The sequence below is a fragment of the Muntiacus reevesi genome, chromosome 12 (assembly GCF_963930625.1).
Source record: "Muntiacus reevesi chromosome 12, mMunRee1.1, whole genome shotgun sequence".
Lineage (NCBI taxonomy): Eukaryota > Metazoa > Chordata > Mammalia > Artiodactyla > Cervidae > Muntiacus > Muntiacus reevesi.
In genome coordinates, this window is record NC_089260.1 from 19,058,834 (window position 1) to 19,075,371 (window position 16,538).

The window sequence follows — 16,538 nt, forward strand, 5'->3', positions numbered from 1 at the left end:
TGCTTACTCCTTAGAAGGAAAGTTATGACCAACCTAGACAGCATATTAAAAAGCAAAGACATTACTTTGTCAACAAAGGTCTGTCTAGTCAAGGGTATGGTTTTTCCATTGGTCATGTATGGATATGAGAGTTGGACTATAAAGAAAGCTGAGGGCCGAAGAATTGATGCTTTTGAACTGTGGTGTAGGAGAAGACTCTTGAGAGTCCCTTGGACTGCAAGGAGATCCAACCAGTCCATCCTAAAGGAGATCAGTCCTGAGTGTTCATTGGAAGGACTGATGTTGAAGCTAAAACTCCAATACTTTGGCCATCTGATGCAAAGAGCTGACTCATTTGAAGAGACCCTGATAGTGGGAAAGATTGAGGACAGAAGGAGAAGGGGATGACAGATGATGAGATGGTTGGATGGCATCACTGACTCAATGGATATGGGTTTGAGTGGACTCCGGGAGTTGTTGATGGACAGGGAGGTCTGGCATGCTGCGGTTCATGGGGGTCACAGAGAGTCGGACATGACTGAGCGACTGAACTGAACTGAAAGGGCCACTGGAGAAGAGCCTGATGCTGGGAAAGACAGAAGGCGAAGGGAGAAGGGGGCAGCAGAGGATGCGATGGTTGGGTAACATCACTGACTCAATGGACATGATCTTGGGCAAACTCCGGGTGATAGTGAGGGACAGGGAGGCTTGGCGTGCTGCAGTCCATGGGGTCACAAAGAATTGGACACGACTTAGTGACTAAACAACAGTAACAACAACTAGAGGACCTCGGAAGCTTCCCTCGTGGCTCAGATGGTAAAGAATCTGCCTGCAATGGAGGAGACCTAGGTTCAGTCCCTAGGTCAGGGAGATCCCCTGGAGAAGGGAATGGCTACCCACTCCAGTATTCTTGCCTGGAGAATTCCATGGACAGAGCAGCCTGGCGAGCTACAGTCCATGGGATCACAAAGAGTCAGACTCGACTGAGTGACTAACACTCTCACATTTTTCAGAGGGCCTTGGTGAGTCCTTGTGTATGTTCACCTTGATCAGATTTCTTCCATGCCTGGTAAAAAGACAATCAAGAGATACTTTAGAGTTTGGAAGGTGTAGTGAATAGAGTTTTTAGCACCAGCAAAGATTGAATGAGAATTTTAAAAGGCAGTCTTTCCATCAGCTTGGTCTGCATCCGGCACGCCATTGTAACAACTTCCTAATTGTCCTCCCTCCCTATAATTTCATAGACTTCTTGATTCAGTTTGATAGGCTCTAGTGAGTCCCTGCTGTGTGTCTGGCATCGTGGTACACGCTGGTGATACAGCAGTGAGCAAGATCCATGGGTCCTCATGCCCAGGCAGTTTTACTAACATTAAGCAGTTTCAGTAAAGGGTAACGATTATTATGATAGCAGAAATGTCAAGGTAAAAGGGCCGGGAAGCATTCCCAGCAGAAAAAGCAGCATATGTGATGATTCAGAGCTTGGACATGATGTAGAGAACAAGGTGGGATTGGAGTGGGAAGTTGGAAGAGGCTGAAGGGTGAGGGGTCCTCTAGATCTGCTTGGGATACTTGAAGTGTGGTGAGTCCCAGTTGAGAGGTGCTGTAAGCTGGATTTCAAAGATTAGGATAAAAAAAAAAGATGTATCTCAACAGTTTTGTATTAATTGTGTGCTGAAATGATAATATTATGGGTTAAATAAAACTATTTGATTTTTTTCTGTTTTAACTTTTCTGATGTGGCTACTAGAAAATTTCACATTCCCTAGGTGGCTCACTTTCTATTTCTCTCCAACAGCACTGTTCTAGACTGTGTTAGGAAATCTAGACTTCATCTTGAGAGCACTGGGAAGGGTTTGAAGCATTCTTAAACAAGGAAGTGATGTGGTCTGGTTTGCATTTTCAAAAGACTCTGTGGTGAGGAGATGGGATGGTGGGGAGACAAGACCAGAGGCAGAGAGAACACTTAGGGGCCACTGCAGTCATCCAAGTGACAGAGGGTGATTACACAGGGTAGTAGCAATGCAGGTAGAGAAAAAATTTTAAAGTCTAATTACTAACGCCAAACGGCTCTCACTCCCAAGAGAAATGATAGGTTGAACCATATGAAATTTCCATCTTTGTCAATCAAAAATGGTTGAATATTGAAAGAGCTAATATGGGCCAAAGTTGGAACAGTAGAGTCACATAATAAAGATAGTATTATCAGTGTGTGCCTGTGCATGCTCAGTCATGTCCAATTCTCTGCAACCCCATCAACTGTAGCCTACCAGGATACTCTGCCCATGAGATTTTCCAGGCAAGAATACTGGAGCGGGTTGCCATTCCCTTCTCCAGGGGATCTTCCTGACCCAGGATCGAACCTGAGTCTCTTGAGGTTTTCCTGCATTGGCAGGTGGACCTTTTACCACTGAGCCACCTGGGAAGCCCAGGTAGTATTATATTGTAACCCAAAAAATGACATAAATATGTGAGTCCATACTGACATAAATAATGGACTAAATAAATAAATGGGGGAGAAGTAACAACTCTTTCACATAGAAAATTCTGATCAATAAATAACAAAGGAAATAAGAAATCACCATTAGTGTATCAGAGTAATAACTGCCTCCATGAAGTCCACTTAAGGATAGTAAAATGAATGGGGGAAAGTCAAAGCAGAAATGGGTTGTTGGTATAAAGTATCTCCTTCTAAATATGTAATAATTATAAAGCAAGAAATGGTCAATTTACAATGGAAAATTCCAGCAGGTATCACCACCTTAGCCATGTGGTGAAGGTTAACGTTTTCAGTAATACAGAATGACATCATGTATTCCTTGATATGAGACATTAAGAACATTATCACTCTGTGGTATCTTCCCAATTAATGCATAACTTCAATCTAATCATAAACAAAGAATCAGACAGACCAAAGTGAGAGGCAGAAATAACTGACAACCCTGTTCCAAAGGGACTTCCCTAGTGGCTAAAGAATAAAGTGGTATTTACCTAAAGTGGTAAAGAATACAGTGCAGGAGATGTGGGTTTGATCCCTGAGTCAGGAAGATCCACTGAAGAGGAAAGGGAAGCCCACTCCAGTATCCTTGCCTGGAGAATGCCATGAACAGAGGAGCCTGGTGGGCTACATACAGTCCATGGGGTCTCAAAGAGTCGGACATGACTTGGCGACTAAATAACAGCTGTTCCAGAGAGATGAGAGAAGACCAAGGCATAACCATAGATTGGAAGAGCCTGACAACTAAATGCAATTTGAGACCTTGGATTAGGTCCTGTAATAGCAAGAAGACATTAGTAGAAAAAATAGTGAAACCCAAGTGTACTTTGGTTAGTAACACTGTACTAAGGTTAATTTCTTCATTTTCATAAGTGTTCCATGGCTATGTAAGACGTTAATCAAAAGAGAAAGCTGGATTAAGTCTATATGGTAACTCTATAACTTTCTCTCTATAAATCTACATTATATAAAAATAATTAACAGTTGGACTTCCCTGGTGGTCCAGTGGTTAAGAATCCACCTGCCAATGCAAGGGACGTGGATTCGATCCCTGGTCTGGGAAGACTCCACGTGCCTTGGAGCACTTAAGCCCTTGGGCCACAACTACTGAAGCCTGCGCCCGAGAGCCCGTGCTCTGCAGCAAGAGGAGCCACTGCGATGAGAAGCCTGGGCACAGCTACAGAGTATCACCCGCTCACAACTAGAGAGAACCCACCGGCAGCAACCAAGACGAGGTGCAGCCGTGTTTTTTTTTTTTTTTAAAAAAAAGAATTAACAGTCAAGAGAGCTGAATATCAGCAATTTCAAATAGTTCAACTCAATATATAAATCAGACAGGAAACAGCCAAATATGACACACCAAAGCTACATAGGGATCAAGACCAGCCCCAAGAAAAAGAAATGCAAAAAAGGCAAAATGGTTGTCTGAGGAGGCCTTACAAATAGCTGTGAAAAGAAGAGAAGCGAAAAGCAAAGGAGAAAAGGAAAGATAAGCCCATTTGATTGCAGAGTTCCAAAGAATAGCAAGGAGAGATAAGAAAGCCTTCCTCAGTGATCAGTGCAAAGAAATAGAGGAAAACAACAGAATGGGAAAGACTAGAGATCTCTTCAAGAAAATCAGAGATACCAAGGGAACATTTCATACAAAGATGAAGATGAGGGTGGGATGTTTCGAAAGAACAGCATGTATATTATCTGTGGTGAAGCAGACCACCAGCCCAGGTGGGATGCATGAGTCAAGTGCTCGGGCCTGGTGGGCTGGGAAGACCCAGAGGAATCGGGTGGAGAGGGAGGTGGGATGGGGGACTGGGATGGGGAATACGTGTAACTCTATGGCTGATTCATATCAATGTATGACAAAACCCACTGAAAAATAAAAAAAAAATAAAAAAAAAGATGGGCTCAATAAAGGACAGAAATGGTATGGACCTAACAGTAGCAGAAGATATTAAGAAGAGGTGGCAAGAATACACAGAAGAACTATACAAAAAAAGATCTTCATGACCCAGATAATCATGATGGTGTGATCACTCACCTAGAGCCAGACATCCTGGAATGTGAAGTCAAGTGGGCCTTAGGAAGCATCACTATGAACAAAGCTAGTGGAGGTGATGGAATTCTAGTTGAACTATTTCAAATCCTAAAAGATGATGCTGTGAAAGTGCTGCACTCAATATGCCAGCAAATTTGGAAAACTCAACAGTGGCCACAGAACTGGAAAAGGTCAGTTTTCATTCCAATCCCAAAGAAAGGCAATGCCAAAGAATGTTCAAACTACTGCACAAATGCCCTCATCTCTCTTGCTAGTAAAGTAATGCTTGAAATTCTCCAAGCCAGGCTTCAGCAATACATGGACTATGAAATTCCAGATGTTCAAGCTGGTTTTAGAAAAGGCAGAGGAAGCAGAGATCAAATTGCCAACATCTGCTGAAACATCAAAAAAGAAAGTTCCAGAAAAACATCTATTTCTGCTTTATTGACTATGCCAAAGCCTTTGACTGTGTGGATCACAATAAACTGTGAAAAATTCTGAAAGAGATGGGAATACCAGACCACCTGACCTTCTTCTTGAGAAACCTGTGTGCAGGTCAGGAAGCAACAGTTAGAACTGGACATGGAACAACAGACTGTTTCCAAATAGGAAAAGGAGTATGTCAAGGCTGTATATTGTCACCCTGCTTTTTAACTTATATGCAGAGTACATCATGAGAAACGCTGGGTTGGATGAAGCACAAGCTAGAATCAAGGTTGCTGGGAGAAATACCAATAACCTCAGATATGCAGATGACACCACCCTTATGGCAGAGAGTGAAGAGGAACTGGAAAGCCTCTTGATGAAAGTGAAGGAGGAGAGTGAAAAACTTGGCTTAAAGCTCGACATTCAGAAAACTAAGATCATGGCATCCGGTCCCATCACTTCGTGGCAAATAGATGAGGAAACAGTGGAAACAGTGGCTGACTTTATTTTTCTGGGCTCCAAAATCACTGCAGATGGTGATTTCAGCCATGAAATTAAAAGATGCTTACTCCTTAGAAGGAAAGTTATGACCAACCTAGACAGCACATTAAAAAGCAAAGACATTACTTTGTCAACAAAGGTCTGTCTAGTCAAGGCTATAGTTTTTCCAGTGGTGATGTATGGATGTGAGAGTTGGACTATAAAGAAAGCTGAGCGCCAAAGAATTGATGCTTTTGAACTGTGGTGTAGGAGAAGACTCTTGAGAGTCCCTTGGACTGCAAGGAGATCCAACCAGTCCATCCTAAAGGAGATCAGTCCTGAGTGTTCATTGGTAGGACTTTTTTTCTTTTTTTTTTTTTAGCTTCCCCTTCTGGTCTCCCAATTGTTTTAGTTGGGATTTCTGTTTAACCACATTTTACACCATATTACATTTCACAAATATAGGTGAAGGGTTATTGAATATGGATTTATATTCAGTTCAGTCGTTCAGTCGTGTCTGACTCTTTGCGACCCCATGGACTGCAGCCTCCCAGGCTCCTCCGTCCATGGGATTTTCCAGGCAAGAGTATTGGAGTGGGTTGCCATTTCCTTCTCCAGGGTAGGACTTTTTTTGAAGCTGAAACTCCAATACTTGGGCCACCGGATGCGAAGAGCTGACTCATTTGAAAAGACCCTGACGCTGGAAAGATTGAGGGCAGGAGGAGAAGGGGAGGACAGAGGATGAGATGGTTGGATGGCATCACCGACTCGACGGACATGGGTTTGGGTGAACTCCGGGAGTTAGTGATGGGCAGGAAGCCTGGTGTTTTGTGGTTCATGGGGTTGCAAAGAGCTGGACACGACTGAGTGACTGAACTAAACTGAACTGAAAGCTACACTGGTCTTCCCTGATGGCTTAGTAAAGACTCTGCCTGCAATGTGGGAGACCTGGGTTTGACCCCTGGGTTAGGAAGATCCCCTGGAGGAGGGCATGGCAACCCACTCCAGTATTCTTACCTGGAGAATCCCCATGGACAGAGGAGATTCTGGCGGGCTACTGCCCTTGGGGTCACAGAGTCAGACACAACTGAGCGACCAAGTACAGCACAAAGCTACTCTTAATTCCACATTATCATAACAAGCTACAAATGAGACTTGTTTGGGGGCAACTTCTGCACAAGACCAGAGTCTGCATCAACATTGAACTCAAAGATAATGCTTAATTCAAATAATCTGATATACAAAATTTCTTTTTTTTTTTTTTTGATTTACAAAATTTCTAAGGAAAAGTGTCAGGTGTCAGCTAGGATTGGGCAGAACATACCAATGGGTGGCCCAGTTCCACTGGCTTTGTCATTACCACGGACTGGCTTTGGGCTAGGCAGAGACTACTTCAGCCATCTCCCTCTCTTCCCACTTCTGAAGACCTGCCACCCTGAGGAACTCTAGGGATTAGGATGGTGCAGGTCCCAACACAAGACACTACACAATGGCAAGGCCCCCTCCAGCAGCTGCGCTGTGCTCAGTTGGTGTACGTTTCCTGGAAAAGTAGCAGCAGGTGCCTGGAGGGGTCAGGATGACTGTCCTGCAATTGGTGCCAAGGGAGCACACTGCCCCTCACCATGGACTCAGCAGCAAGCCAGACCAGGTCAGCCAGTAAGCTGAACACCGTGGAAGATGTTGTCTCATGACAAGGTGATCTCAGAGCAAATTAAAGTACTAATCTCCAAAATTAGGCACCATACACCGAGTGGCATTTGCATCTCCTAGTTGTACTCATGCGTGACTAGCGAGCGCATCTCTTCAGAGGAGGATTAGCTTTCATGCGGCTTAAGTGCTGGTATGCTTATTGCATTTAAGCTCTCATTTAATGGTCTGAGTTAATCTAACTTCCAGAGGTGAGTAATTTACTATTTAACAGGTCAGCCTTCTTTTCATTTTACAGCAGTCTCATTACTTGTAATTACTCACTGTGGTGTTCTCTACCTCAGCGCCACTTAAGGTTTTAGGGAAAGCTGAGGCTGTATTTCAACCCCAGATCACCAAAACATACAAAAATGTTTAAAAATTAAAATGGATTGCTTTCTTAGAAAAGGTAGGCTCACATATTATCAACAAATATATAGGTAGATATCTTTTTTTTCTAATTAGATTTTATCATTATTATTTTGGCCACCTCACGTGGCTTGCAGGATCTTAGCTCCCCAACCCAGGCCCTTGGCAAGGAGTGCCAAGTCCTATCCTAACCTTTTGACCACCAGGGACTTCCCTGTCCTTGTTCTGCATACTCGCCAATTTGATTACTCACATGAAAGAGAAACTCCTGCATTCAAAAACCTGAATTTTGAATGAGGTTCTTAAGAGAAATTAATCGTAAATCTTAGCACCACAGTGATCAACATCAAGGTTAAAGTGAAAATAGTTTTCAATAAATACAATCAACCAATTATATATACCAAAGGAAATTCTTTATTGTAAACAAGATATAAAGTACAACAAAAGAAATATTGTGCAAATTGTAAATCACAAGGATTTTTTTTTAATTAAAAGTTCCTTTTTGTTTTCCAAGGGTCCAAAGTTTTGATGGCAGAAATCTATACCCAATATAGAGAAAAATGTTAAATGGAAAGACATAGTGAAATTTTTCACTACATATTTTCAACAGCTGACTTTTGTTTTACCACTGTGTATATCATCCACTACACAACAGAATATAACAGAAATACTGTTAACAAAAGTGAATGTTCTATTTTTCTACCTATCTTGTTCCACATTCTCCCCTCCCCCCCAAAAATACTTCTATAAATTAACAGGACATTTATCCATTTGTGAATAATGGTCACTAACTTTCTAATTCAATAAAGCACATGTTATATCCTCATAACATAAGGGTACTTTACTGATGACCTAAGCCATCTTTTTCAAGGAGTTATCTAAAATCCTTAATATCCCTTCTTTACAATATGTTTTCATCTTCAATTTTTTTTCTAAACAAAGTGCAGTGTATTTTAGAGTCTATGGAAAACACATTGGTATACAATTTTCACATCTATACAAGAAACTGCAACCAACTAAGATTCAAAGCATAATAAAACACCTAGTAATAGTCATTTGTTGAACTTTTAAAACAAAAACGCAAGAAAAAATTGAAGCTACATTTCAAAGCAATTAAATTAATGAGGATTCCAATTCTTTGGGACCTCTTCAGCAATATACAGTTGCTCGATTCCAAACATCAGCAACTAGTGTAAAAATGCTAGTTCTAGATATATTTAACAACTACGTCCACAAGTTGAATGGAAAGACTAAGAATAGTAAACAAGGTAACTCTAGGAAAGGATAATAATATTCGTGATGATACAAAACCAATTTTACATCTCCATCTCTGTACCGTAATGTTTTCCAGTCTCTATACTCTTGAAACCAGTGCTTTTGAAGAATCACATTGAAAAGTTGGTCTCAAGTATAAATGGTGAAAGTAAAACAAGAAGTTGTGCACACAAACTCAAAATCTGTGCTACCGGTGGTTGGGGTGACCTCACCTGAAACCTTCAAAAAATATTGAATAAAAGCTTTCTTCTCTCTCTCACGTGGTAAGAGACGAGTCCTGCCACTCGGTGTCCTGCCTGTGGCCGCAGCACTTCTTACCGTCTAACCCAGGCTGGGCCTTCTCCCCAGGCCGTGGGGCTTCTGCTTGCAGCCCACACTGGAGGGCCACAGACCTGCAGTGGAAGCATTTTTCTATCACCACTGGCTTCTGGCTGTGACCAAAGTTAAAGTTAGTCTGATTCTTCACCATCCGTCTATTACTGCGTGGGAGCTGGGGTTGGAGGTAGGGTAATGTCATTTAACTTGCTCACTTCCATCTGCCAGTTTGGTAGCTTCTTGGCTGACAGGTGGCGACGGGCGTGTTTGGTCAAATGGTCGCTCCTCATGAACCGCCGGTCACACATGGGACAGGCGAACTTCTTCTCACCTGTGTGGGTTCGTCGGTGTCTGGACAGTTCATCTGAACGGGCAAACCTCCTTTCACAACCTTTCCAGCTACAGCTAAAAGGTTTTTCTCCTGAAACAAAAAAAAGTCCTATCTTTACTACTTTGCATTTATTAAGTCATGGTCCTTTATGTATTAAATTATATTTAAAGCTTAAATACACTGTTTTAAAGAATCATCATTTGAGAAATTAAAACAAAAACACCTTAATGAAATCTTTTAGAAGACCGTGGACTGGTGAATACCACCCAGTGAATTGGCTAATAAGGCCAGTTCTTTCTTAACATGCCTGGTTTACATTTGGGATCACTGTCAAAAAAACATCACCCTAATTTCTCAGACGCAAGAAAGAAATGGCTGGTACCTGTATGCGTTCTCATGTGGGCCTTCAGATGAGAACTTTTAAAGTAGGTCTTGCCGCACCCTGGGTGGCTACAGATGTGACTTCTTATCCTGGATGAGTCAATCTGAGGAGTGACTTTCGCTGAGGAAGGGGAAAACCCAGGCGCAGGGGCAATGGGAGAGAGTCTGGTGCCATTCGGGCTCACCACCGGAGGCTTTGGGTTCTGAACCACCGGCTGGGGTACAACGAACATGACGGCGCCTTTGGGCACCTGAGTGCCCATGAATACAACAGGTGGGCAGACAGCTGGCGGCTGACTGGGGGGCGTGCTGGGGACGACGGTCGTCACGACGGGGTTGTTTGCAGGGAGGGGAACCATCTGGCAGATGACCGGCATAGGGGGTACTCCCGCCGCGGACACTGCGGGTGGAGAGACCAAGACCGACTTCTGCTGTGGGGACACGGGGGCCGGCTGAGGCCGGCAGATGACGGTCTCCGAGGAAGGCACGGAAAAGTCATAAAGTGCAGCGGGGCTTGGTTTCTCTTCAACATCTGCCTCTGTGTCTCTCTCACGTTTGGACCTGTTTGGTGACACAGCGGCACAAGGTATGTTTTTTCTTGCAGCCTCAGGGTTTAGGTGGGTTCTTCTCCGAAACGAATTGTCCTGATAGTTGAGGATGCTGGCTGCTTTCACGGGGCAAGATCGGTGGTTACACAGCTGCGCATCAGCTGTATGACGAATCACACTGGTTGCCTGAGCCTTGGGGAGTTTGGGGGCAGGTACAGGGTTCTTCTCCTCTTTGAAAGGTACAGCAGCAATGTGAGGCTTGGCAGTATCTGACAATGATTTGAAGTGTCCAGTAGGTGGCGCTGGTGCCATCAGATTTGACACTTGAGAAGGTTCAAAGTCAGAGGGACTGTAAGGTGGAGTCAAACACTACAGAGAAGAGAAACACAGGCAACAGCGTGAAGAACAGTCGAGTCCATGATATAAACTGTAAGAAGCATTATCATTTACATTCATCTTTGAAACAACAATACTTACAAATGCTGGGATTGCGGTATGAAAATCAGGTGTACCAGGAAGCAGATTCTCTTCCTCTGAAGTATCAGACACTGGAGTGACGGGTCTGTTTTCAATATATTTCTTAAAATCAGACTTCCAACTGCAGCTCATTGACATAAGTGCTTCTACAGCTTCAAAGTCACTTTTCTCTGCAGTTTTGTTCCAGGAATACACACTCTCTTTTGATCTTTCACAGATCATTTCCATTCTTTCCTCCTATAAACACAAAAGACTCATGTTATAAGCTGCTGTTGTCATCCACATGACACTCAAGAGTAATGTGTGTGTGTGTTTTTAAACAATCTGCACAGCTTTTCAAGATAAAACTTATTCTTCTCATCCCTACTATGAAGTAGTAGTGATAAAATCTTTCCGATTCTTCCTCTCAAACTTAGGCTTGAATATGGACAATCTTGCAAGGAACTTATTACTATCAAGGGGACCTAAAGTTAAAGGTATCAACGCCCTTGTCATCCAAAAGAGAACGGCTTGGCTTGGAAGAAGAAAAACATTTTATGTTCTTCCCAGAGTAGCCAACTGCAACAGGAGTCTATGACCGGTTGATGCAATAGCACAAAAAAGAATCAGGAAATTTAATATTTGACCAAAATTTGCAAAAAGCTCTGTAAGGAATCTGCAATAGGCAAAATAGAATCTTATTTTAACTGTTTAAAGAACTGCTCCATGATAAAAAAAAAAATAACAGCACATGCTTTGTATTTATTTGAACAGCTCCTCCCATCAGATATTTAATGCTTCATACTAAAGTTGCTTAAACTGTACTAAAATGGTTACCACCTCCCATCTCTTCAATTTTCCATTAACGCGATCCCATTTTTTGGTTTAAGTAGAGATTGTGTAAAAACACCGAAAAATATTCTTTACGTTGCTAGGAATTGTTCTCAACTCTTGTTTAAAAACCCTTCGTGTAGAAACCTTTAAGAAGCTATTACTGCTCTCGAAATATAGCTAACAATGTAATTGCATAATCGCGCGCCTTTTACGTAAGCTGCAACGGACAGCGCATGTATGTGTAAAAGCCTCAAGACGCCAGTGCAAAAGGAAAAAAAAGAGAAAAGGCTAGGCAGGAGGGAAGGAGAGTGAGCGCTAGGAAGGGCAGGAAGAGAAGCCGGGAGGGGAGAGGAAAGGGAGTGGGGCGCGAGGGAGGCAGGAAAGGGAAGCGCGGGCGGAGGCGCGGGCGTGGGCCGGAGGGGGCGGGGGGAGGCAGACAAGGGGCGGGGGCAGGCGGCGGGGGAGATCCTCGCTGGCGGGGACGGGAGGATGGGGCCGCCCTAACCTCAATGAGGCTCGCGGGTGAGTCACTGGGAACATTCCTCGCCCGCTCGCACGTCCCCGCGTCCCTACCCCCGTCATTGGCCAGCCGGCCGGGCGGCCCGGGCTGGGATTGGCTGGGCGGCGGAGGGCGGGGGCGCGGAGGAGGAGTGAGGGGGGGCGAGGCATGTGAACAAAGCGTGATCAGCGGCTGCTCGGGGCGGCGCAGGAAACGTGAACTGGGAATTGCCGCGCCGTCACCTTTCACCTACTTCCTGAGCCCGCGGGGCCCCCGCCCTCGCGACGGCCCGGGGGAGGGGCCGCGGGCGCCGCCGCCAACCGCCCGGCCGTGCGCGCCCGGGCCTGCGGGGAGGGGCGGGGCCGCAGGCGCCCGGCTCCCGGCGCGCCCGCCCCTTCCAGCTCCCCGCCGTTCCCTTAGGAACCGACAGCGGGGCCGGGCCTCGCTCCCGCCCTGGCGGAGGCCCGGGCTGGGTCACTCGGGGACGAGAAGCTCCCAGGGCGCATCCGTTCCCGGCCCACCCCCCAGCCTCCGCCTCAGCTGCTGGAGGAGGAGACAGGTCCCCGCGGAAACCCGGCCCCCGCCCTCCTCCGGCCGCAGCCCCCGGGGACCCGGCCGAGCCCTCGGCGCTTCCCGCCCACGCCGCCCGCGGGATCTCAGACCACCCCGACTCGCCCCGAAGACGCGGCGCCCCCGCGTCCCCGCGGTTTCCGGCAGCTCCGGCCCCCCACCACCCCCGCGCCGAGCCCAGCATCTCCACGAGTTCCCAGACGTGCAGCCCCCAACAGGCCCGGCTCCAGGCGCGCGGCCCCACGGCCGGCGGCTCCCGCCTCGGCGCGCGGCCCCCGCGTCTCGCAGCCCCGGCTCCCCCCCCGCCCACCTTCCCCACCCCGATGCTAGGGTCCCGCTTCCCTCCCCTTCCATCTACTGCCGCCTAGGCGGCTCCCAGCCCCCTCCCCCGCCAAGGCGTCCTCCGGAGGAGGCCACCTGCCTGCTTGTTCCGGAGATAAGGGAGTCCCCTCCAGACGTCTGAGGTGGGGTAAACTCCCCAACCCCCGTGCTATCCCCTTGCATCCACGCCGGGTGCCCCTCCCCACAGCCCACCACCCCCCGCTGTCTGCTGGATAGCCCCAGTCCTGCAAGCCTCAGTTCAAGACCCCCCGAGATGGGGAGTCCCCCTCTCCTCTCCGGTGGGTTCCCCACCCCTCACATGCTCGAGAGCAGCCCCCTCCCAGCCTGGGGCGCATTCCTTACCCAGACGGAGGCATCTCTTCCCCCCGGCGCCAGGTGCAGGGTAGCCCCCTCGTCCCCCCCTCCTGTACTTCCACGCCTCCTATTCTCGCTGACTGGGCAGCCAGACCCCGTCTCCTCACTCTTCCCGGCCCTCCGGCCATCTCCCCCCCTCACCTGCTTCCAGCCTCCCAGCGGAGCTGCCCCCTTCCCTCCTTACACCTCGAGCGAGACTCTCTCACTTCGCCTCTAGCTCCCAGCCTGCTTCTCCAGACCACCCCCTCCGCTACACACACGCCCTCACCAATGCCCAGTCTGCAGGCGGGAAGCCCCTCTTCCTCTTCCACGACTCCCCTGCAACCTCCGTCGTCAGGCGAGGCTGATGTCAGGGGCTCGGGGGTCTCCCCGGACGCAGCGAGGCAAGAGAAGGGCTTGGGGCATCCCCAGGTGACTTACCGTAGCCTGCTGGAGAGAAGCGCCGCCGAAGTTGAGCATGGTTGGGTACCCGGCCGCCGGCGACAAGCTGACTGGCTGCAAGGCTGTCCTTGGCTGCCTGGCCACAGACGGGCGCCCAGAGACACTCGACGCCGCTCCCGCCGCCGCCGCGCTCCGCGCCGTCTGCCCCCCTCCCCATTCAGGTAGCCGCTCCGCCTGCCCCGAGCGGCGGGCGGGGGTGGGGGCGGAGCCTGAGGTCGGCCAATCAGCGACAAAGGTGTGTGAGGCGCCGGCCAATGGGCTCGCGGGGCCACGCGTGATCAGCGGCTGCCCGGCAGCGTGAAGCTTGTGTCAGTGGAGCGTGTACACAATCCCCCCGGCAGCGCGTTTCCCCGGGCCCAGCCCGAGGGAACTCCCGCCACCACCTGACTCTGTGGACAGGGCCCGCACCCCTCACCCACCCCCACACCCCCTCCCCGGCCTGCAGTCCCCTTCCCTGGCCCGGGGGTGGGGGCGGCGCCAGGAACTGGGGCCCAGCCCGGAGGCGCGGCCGCCGCGGCGCGCCCAGGCTCTCTGCGGAGAGCCGGGCCCACGTGGGAGATGGGGAGGGATGCCCGCTCCGCCCATTCCCCATCCGCGGGCGAGGTCCCATCTCGGGCTTCGCCGCCGCGGGGTGGGCGGGACGCCGGGTGGCCATGCGGGGGAGGCGGCGGCTGCAAGCCAAGGGTCCAGAGCCAAGAGATTTGCATTTGGAAGCGCCCCGTCCTCTTGCGCGTCTGGCGAGAAAGGAGAGCCTGGTGACCGACCGAGTTGCATTTCTGGAGCATTTGCTGGGTTTTTGCCTCGCTGAACCGTGGGTAGCACCAGGGAAGGGAGGCCAGGGGAAGGGAATCCTGTCACTGAGCGGACACCTGCTCCTGCGGCCCCCCGCCCACGCCCGGGCCGCAGGCGCTGGCTCGCCCTCTCCATCTGCACTGCCGGCGGCGTTGCCCGCCTCCGTCCGCCCCGCCCATCCTTCCTCCAGGGCTGTGGAGAGAATGGTGTGGGGACTGCAGGAAGCCCCGAAAACTAGACCAGTGGGGGTGATGGGGAGCCATAGGACGGAGTTTTTTTTTTTTTTAATCTTTCTCTGGAGCCGACTGTTGCAGAACCGAGTTTTGAGCTCGGTGTAAAGTTTAAATCACAGTCTACAAGCTGTTTCAAAGGTAGACCCTACCCCCACACCTACCCTGGGCCACGGCCTCCGGAAACGCCCTGCTGGGAAACTGCTTGTGGGGGTGGGGAGGGGCGGGGTCTTCTAGGGTCACGAGGCGCCAGACAGGGCACGCCTGGGAGTGAGTTGCGGTGGGAATACTCCCCAATCGAAGTCACGAAACCCCCTGCTGTCGGTCCCGCGAAAGCCCCAGCCACACCTCCGCAATCCCCGTCCCGAACCAGGTCGGAGGCAGTCCGGGGCCTCCGGATTGCAAGCCTATGGTTCTGCTCTGGCTCCTTTTCGGCTCCCTTTTAGCCGTTTGGCCCCCTGTACACAGCTATTGTTGGAGAGGAGGTGATAGCGCAGCTTAAAGCAAACTTAAAGCCACTCCTTGGGACTGGCTAACAGGGGGCAGAAATCACTGCCCTTCCCTCCAGCTGCCTCACTTCTCTGTGTAACTGAAAGGCTGATGATGTAAGTGTCTTTTCTTTCCCAATAATCTCAAAATGAGTATAGAAAAGGAATAAACTAAGGAATCCCTTGGCGGTGCAGTGGTTTGGACTGGGTGCTTTCACTGCCATAGCCTGGGTTCAACCCCTGGTTGGGGAACTGAGATCTCACAAGCCTCCGGGCATGGCCAGAAAGAAAAAAAAAAAAAAAAGGAAAATCAATGAATTAAATATTTTAGAAACAGGCCCAGGCTAGCCAACAACAGTAGTAGTAATAATAATAGGATCAACCAGGGCTAGAGACGCCCACTGAGAGAGGGAAGGAGGACTGAATGGCCGCCTGTCACTGCCTCTCCTGAATCTGCTGGAGGGGCGCCAGCTCAGCAGCTCAGGCAGCTCTTCCTGTCTCCCCTTCATCCCCTGCCCCGGCTTCTGTCTGCAGCGCGGGCGTCCCTCCCTGCGGGCTTCCTTCCGCTGGGCTGTCCCATCCTGTTGATGTGAGCCTGGGGGATGTTGGAGCAGCTGGCCCTGGGCACCTGCTGCAGCGGAGGAAGCTCCTGTCTGTTCCCAGCCTGCCTTCCTGTCAGGGAGCTTCCCCCGGGGAGGCCGCAGCCGGCCCTCCAGGTTCCTCGGTCCCTTCCTCAGGACAGTGGGGCCTGCTGGCGTGGTTCTCCTGCACGCTGAGGAGCAGGGAGCATTTCTGGCTTGTGGGAGTGATTCAAAACAGGAAAGAAAAGGGGTAGGAGGAACAGTGTGGTGGTACCACCATTCCTAGAGATTCAGAGAAGGATGGTGCCCAGGCACCTCAGGCTGAAAGGAACCCAAACTAAAGTCCTTGTTTTGCTCCTTCCCGTATGGGCTTCTCATCTCCCGTCCATCCAGCCTTCACTGTCTTCCTCAGTTGGTTCCCAGTTCTGAGCAGTTTTGCCTCAGAAGTGTCTCGCACCCCTCACTTTCCGCTTGTACCCCTCAAATATCACTCTATGTCATTTGTCTTCAGTGCTTGCTTGGATTAAATAACCTGCACTCCCCTCACACAACCCCCACCCCAGTCCCGCTGGCACCCCAGTAGCAAACTCTCCACACCGAAACTAGAGTGGATTTTTCAAAAGTCAAGGTCCAAT

The 16,538-nt window shown here is 49.2% G+C and overlaps 1 protein-coding gene across 1 annotated transcript; it reads right to left on the minus strand.

Moving 5' to 3' along the window:
- Window positions 1–7,857: 7,857 nt before the first annotated feature.
- Window positions 7,858–14,150, minus strand: KLF10 (KLF transcription factor 10). The gene is made up of 4 exons (XM_065903194.1): window positions 13,792–14,150; window positions 10,794–11,030; window positions 9,770–10,685; window positions 7,858–9,477 (listed from the first exon to the last, which is right to left on the minus strand). The coding sequence occupies exons 1-4, from the start codon at window positions 13,828–13,830 to the stop codon at window positions 9,218–9,220; spliced, it is 1,452 nt and encodes a 483-aa protein (XP_065759266.1). The 5' UTR covers window positions 13,831–14,150; the 3' UTR covers window positions 7,858–9,217.
- Window positions 14,151–16,538: the final 2,388 nt, after the last annotated feature.